This window comes from Vigna umbellata, chromosome 4 (assembly GCF_029865625.1).
Source record: "Vigna umbellata cultivar VRB3 chromosome 4, Vumbellata_1.0, whole genome shotgun sequence".
NCBI classification, from domain to species: domain Eukaryota; kingdom Viridiplantae; phylum Streptophyta; class Magnoliopsida; order Fabales; family Fabaceae; genus Vigna; species Vigna umbellata.
This window is the reverse complement of record NC_142168.1, coordinates 49,238,428-49,244,809: the sequence shown is the minus strand read 5'-3', so window position 1 is coordinate 49,244,809 and position 6,382 is coordinate 49,238,428. Positions and strand designations below refer to the sequence as shown.

Below are 6,382 nucleotides of genomic sequence, written 5' to 3'. Positions count from 1 at the left end.
TGAACGTTGAGAAAAAGACAAAAAGGACCACTGATCAGATTATCAAAAGATAAGTCAAGACTACTTTTGATAAAAGTTATGAAAAGAAAGTCTACTCTGACCAAGAACACCATCCTATGAATGACACCTACACCAATAGCCAGAAGAAAACAAATATCTAGATAAGCTTCATAAAAAAGGTCATATTATCAAATCTAAAGATAAGCATCATCACAATAACTATATCATCAAGGTGTATAAACAAAATACAAGAAGAAAGAAGAAGATGATGATGAAGTGGAGATAAAATATGAAGATATAAAGATGTTTCATCATCCGTTGAGCAAGGAAATCTCTTTAAGATACAAAAGCTAAATTTCTCCGTAAAGGAATGAAAAAAAGAAGAAGATCTCAAGAAAAGAAGAACACTCTCAAGCTTCATCAGAATATCCACTTGAAGAAAGAAAAGAGAGTGAAAGAGTGAAATACAGAAGAAACTTCATTGTAATATTTTACTTGTGCTTGTAACAAGAGAGAAAAAGGAAAAAACCAAAGTAAAACATCCCTCTACTACTTCATTGTATTAAATGCTTACTTATGTAAGGTGAGAAAAAGAGAGAGATGAGAGAAACACATGCGAGTGTTTAGACTATATTGTATAGTCAACATATCCTCTCTGTAACAATTCTAGTCTGAAGAACTTGTAAGCAATCTATGATTGCAATTCTGGAGAGAATAAAACACTTACAATTTAACTATAAAAGGATAACGACATCTAGGCGATGTCATCTAGTACTAGGAGTGGTCTGACTACTCAACTAATCCAGGGTAACTGAAAGTTATTGGTTGATCAAGGATACCATAATTGGTGAAGAATACTACAAAACCAAGAGTGGATGAAACTCAACTAGGCGATATCATGGATACCAGGTTGCCTAGCGATACCAGGAGGGGTGCGAATACTCAAGGAAATCTCGACAAAGTTGCTGAGTACCAAGAGTGGTGCAAATACTCAAGGAAATCTTGGCAGGGTTGCTGAGTACCATGAGTGGTGCGAATACTCAAGGAAATCTTGGTAGAGTTGTTGAGTACCAAGAGTGGTACGAATACTCAAGGAAATCTCGACAAAGTTGCTGAGTACCAGGAGTGGTGCGAATACTCAACTGATTTAGGGTAATTGAAGGTTATTCGCTGATTAGGGATATTGAGAGTGGTGAATAATACTACGCAACTAGAAGTGGGGGAACTAAACTAGACGATGTTTCTCAGTTGCACTGGAAGCGTCTAGGGATACCATGAGTGGTGAATAATACTACGTAACCAGAAGTGGGGGAAAATAAATTAGACGAGGTTTCTCAGTTGCATTAGGAGCATCTACGAATACTAGGAGTGGTGAATAATACTATGCAATAAGTAGTGAGTTAAACTCAAATGTACTTCATTGAATATCTAATGGAACCCTCTAAGTTAACTTAGAGGAGAATTGGACGTAACCTTAACTGGTAAACTAATAAAAAAGATTTTGTGTGTTTTAGTCTGTTAATAAACGATATAGTTTAGTTAACGTCTCTTATGCTTTCTCTCTTTAACAATATGTGTCACTTCGTCTAAGGTCACTGCTATATTCAAACTTGGACGTGTTGAGTTGGTCATGTAAAGGTTCAACCAAATCACTAAGTGTTGTGTACATCATGATCTGTTTCAAGTCGAGACAAAGTTACAAAAACATTATTCAACCCCCCTCCTTCTAGTGTTCTTCTTGCACCTTCACTCAAAGACTAGGAGTGGTGCGAATACTCAGACCAACAGTGGTGAGAATACTTAGTTGTAATCTTGCGGAGATTATTGTGAAACCCTGTGCGTAGGAGACTAGTTGTAGCTCAATTGGAGTAAACCAATATAAAAATAAATGTGCATTTATCTCTTCTCTTACCTAAACACTTTTCTTATAAAAACCTGCAACTCTGTTTCTATTTTCAAATATAAGCACTCTCCAAGCTAAATGATTACTATTCAACTAAGGAAGTTATTATAAAACTCTGCAGTGTACATTCTAAGTAGCACATAAAAAGCAACAATCCGTTTACAACTCTTATTAGGTCGAGCATCTAACCTTTCATAAGATATAATCAAAGCTCTATTACATGCTATATCAGAAGAGTTGTGAATTTTTTTTTTCATTAACACTATTCAACCCTCCTTAGAATATTTTTCAAGTACTTCAACCAATTGTTGGAATCAATATCACACAGCGGAATTTTTAAGAGCATGTTCAAACAAAACCAAGAAGGAAGGGTGAATTGATTCAAATTAAAAATTCGTTTTCCTTTTTAAAAATTTCTTCGACGTGAATGAGAAAAATAGAGTAAGGATGAGAAGATTCATACTGGTTCGAATCAAAAGATTGTCCAATTGTTTATCACTCTATAAGTAAATTTATTTTTCAATAAAAGCATTAATTCTTTACTATATAAATATAAATATTGATGTAATTTATTTGAAGAAAAAGGAAGAGATTTATTTTATTAAAAATGGATCACATCAATCAAGTTAGACATTGGTTTAAAGTTAAAACTATAATCAGTGACACAATTAATAACTGTTAAACAGTGGTTATAAAATCCTTATAGTGACTGAGATCCAATTCTTCATTTGACGAGCAAATGACACTGATACAGGGTCAACATTTTCCATGTATACGACTTTTTAACTAAAAACTAATTTACATAGGGTGACTAAGATTTAATTGACAAACTATAAACTTATACATACATACACACACACACACACATATATATATATATATATATATATATATATATATATATATATATATATATATATAATTTGCATTATTAAGGTGTATCTTCCTTCCTATTAAATATGGGGTCTCCTTTATTAATAGATTTAAAATGTATATTATTTTGAAATTCTTGACGAGAAATTTTTTTTATATTGGCCGTATAAAGAATCAATATAGAAAATAATTTTAAATTGTTTTTCTTACACAAGTGATTTAGAATACTAATGCTATTTGAACTTTTAAAATTCTTGATAAGATTATTTCGCTATCAAATTCTTTTTGAATATTCTCATAACCAACACTTGAGTTGAGAAGTGAACTTTCTATATACCAAATGTAATTTTTTCCCTCCATTAATCCTATAATATTAGTGGCTTAAATCATTTGAAGAAATCAACTTATTTTTTCAAAAGTTTTCATTTTAGGCATTATATTTTTACGCATTTATGTATAGTTTTGTAACTTATTCAACTTAATTCAATTTAGTATTAGTATATCATTATATTTATTATCACAGTTTGCTATGTGACTTTGTTTGAAGTTAAAATGTTGAATTATTGTAGGTAATATATTATACATTTCTCTTTACTTTTAAAATATAGAGTTTCGGCACCCTTGCGCGTGTGAATCAATTTGATTGAAATTACGTAATCCATAACATATTTCTAATTCCATAATCCAAACATAAACATAGACAGAAAGAAACATGGAGTGCAAAAAGTAATTTCCTAGAACTTATAAAATAGTGCTTCTTGGGCTTTTAGCCCTATCACCTCAAAAGAACAAAACATAGTTAGAAGTTGTGAGGGAGATAATATCAAAGACTATATGAATCTTAAAAATTATTGTAAGAGTAAATTTGATTACTAATTATAATTATTTAATGTTCATTGTGTTGACCAGGGTTTAGTCCTTTAGGGACTACATATAACATTATTCGACATCAGAGTTGTGTGCTAGAGTCATTCCAACCACATGGTACTCTCCCAGACACTATTCAGATATAACTACAAACCTTTGACATGTCCAAAAATCAATGCCAAAGTGCATTTTGCTGGACTTAGAACCCATCTCCGAACTAGTTACAGAACCGTTATAGCTCCTTTGTTCGTAACCAATGGATCCAATCCTCCTCGGACCACAAACTTTGCACCCTGCAAAGCAATATCTGAAAATGATGCAACCATTGTTAACAACAAGGATGAGATTTCTGATGGAGCTTCTAAGGGGAAGAGCTTCTGGGGTGCTGTTGGTTTGATCGTTGGTACTGCCGTGGGTCCTGGAATGCTGGGTTTGCCTGCTTTGACCATTAAATCTGGTCCATTTCCTTCAACAATCATAATTCTTGCCTCCTGGCTCTATGTCATTTCCTCAATCATGATTGTTGCTGAACTCTGCTTTGATTTCATGGAGGAAGATGGGGTTGAAGAGGTGAGCTTCACAAGCCTTGCAACAAACACCTTGGGTACTGGTTTTGGTGCATTTGTTGCTGTGGTTTACTCCAGCTTGTCTTTTTCCTTGCTTGTGGCTTGTGTTGCTGGTATTGGATCCATTTTCTCTCCATGGTTTTCACAAGCTAATGTTTTGGTTGTTCATGCCTTGTTTCCCCTTCTTGTTGGAACATTGATTGCCTTTTTCCCATTTAACACCATTGATGTTGCAAACCGCCTTTTGTGCTTCCTCATGCTTTTCTCCATAACTGGACTTGTTGCTATTGGAATATCTGTGGCAAGAGCTAACATAATAAACTCAGTTGCTGTAGCCTCATGGAAACTTTCTTCAATACTTCCTATTATACCTGTGGCTGTTCTCACATTAGGGTTTCATGTCATCACTCCTTTTATATGCAAGGTTGCTGGGAACACTCTACATGAGGCTAGGAAAGCAATACTAATTGGTGGGGCAGTTCCTTTGGTCATGGTTTTGTCATGGAATTTGATTGTGTTGGGGCTTGCTGGGACTAATAGCAGCACACCAACCACTTCTGCTGACCCCATATCCCTTTTGCTTTCTGTGAATCCATCTGCTTTATCAGCTGTTCAAGGCTTTGCCTTCTCTGCTTTGGCAACTAGCTTGATAGGATATGCTGTGAGCTTGCCCAAACAGCTTCTTGACACTTTGGAGTTGGTATCAGGAAGTGCCAAAGTTTGCAATGAGCATAATAGTACTAATGGAAGAGTTGGATTAGCCTTTTATTCAGTTGGGTCTTGTATTGGTAATTCAGGGAAGGTTTGCTTCAAAGGTTCAAGAGATGAGAATATGGTTGGACTTAAAACGAGATCAAATGAGAAAACTTATGATCCAGTTAAAGTTCTTATAACACTCTCCCTCCTAGGTTTCTCAGTGCTGATAGCTTCATTTTTTCGCTCTACTTTTTCAACTGCCCTTGATTTTGCTGGGGTATATGCCAATTGCTTTCTGTTTGGCATCATTCCTCCTGTGATGGCTTACATGCAACAATCCAAGAAGAAAATCAGGTATGTAAAGCTGTTAAATGTTTCACATAACAGAACTAAGCATTCCAAAGAAAGCCAAGCTGTATGTTTGGACACTCACAGAAATAGCAGGTTCTGTTATCCTATACATTTTAAGATACTTGTAATTATGTAGTCAATATAAGAAATAGCATAAACTTGTGCTAGAACACGATTAATTTTAGCCTGATGTGATTCATACCCTGCATAAAACAGAGACTATAGTATATTACAGTATAAGAATTATCATAAGTGTTGCATATGCAGCATTTTGGCTTTAACCAATTGATTTCCCAATTTATTAATAACCCTTTTACTCAATTTATTGATTTCCCAATGCTTTGGTGCTGGGAAGGAAAAGGCTTTGATCATTGGCTTCTAACAGTAATTTTATCACTTTGCAGGCAATCAATTATTCCAGGTGGAAATGGGACACTTCTATTGCTTTTCATTATCTCTGTGGTTTTGGGAATTTGGCATTAAAGATTCTTGCCATGACTCAACTTTTTTGTTTCTGTTACCCTTTTAGACAATATAATCATTCTTGTTGAGTAAAGGGTGCAATAATATCTCATTATAAATTGAAAATATTCTTGTAGTAATCCAATGAAACATCACAAAATGACCAAATCTGATAAGTTGGAATTAAAAAATGGCAGCAAATGGGACGCATGTCATCAGCACAAATTAGACTTAAATGAGAATTGTGCATTCTCTTCTGTTCTGAAAACATTGGTAAGAGTCACGCGATCATTTGATTAAAAAACATAATTTTTATACTTAACTACATAGATCAAAGATATCTTGTAAATAAATTATTCTCTTATACATTAAAATCATTAATTTTGTTTAAGAGATAAAATCTTACACAATAACTTAACATCTCCGATATATGTGTACAAGTTGTCAACAACGATTACATACTATAAAAACTAACATAATTGACTATAAGATAAGGCCATACTAATTTAGAAGATTTATTTCAATTCAATCTTAAACTTAATTTTCCTTTATATGCTCTTATTTTTTTCGATAAGAACATTTGATGTTAATCTCTTCCAGCCAAACATATTAAAGAACCTTATTCATTTATTAAGGTTCTACCTTTCTTTTTTAATTTTATATT

General features: G+C 33.7%; 1 protein-coding gene across 2 annotated transcripts; it reads left to right on the top strand.

Moving 5' to 3' along the window:
- The first annotated feature begins 3,726 nt into the window (after positions 1-3,726).
- Positions 3,727-5,837, top strand: LOC124841681 (Tryptophan/tyrosine permease). Of its 2 annotated transcripts, XM_088111922.1 has the most exons (3): positions 3,727-4,213; positions 4,634-5,259; positions 5,661-5,837. In XM_088111922.1, exons 1-3 carry the CDS (start codon positions 3,758-3,760, stop codon positions 5,737-5,739), a joined length of 1,161 nt encoding a protein of 386 aa, XP_087968048.1. In that variant the 5' UTR covers positions 3,727-3,757; the 3' UTR covers positions 5,740-5,837. The 2 variants fall into 2 exon arrangements, with proteins under 2 accessions (XP_087968048.1, XP_047173952.2); XM_047317996.2 differs by having other exon boundaries at positions 3,728-5,259.
- Positions 5,838-6,382: the final 545 nt, after the last annotated feature.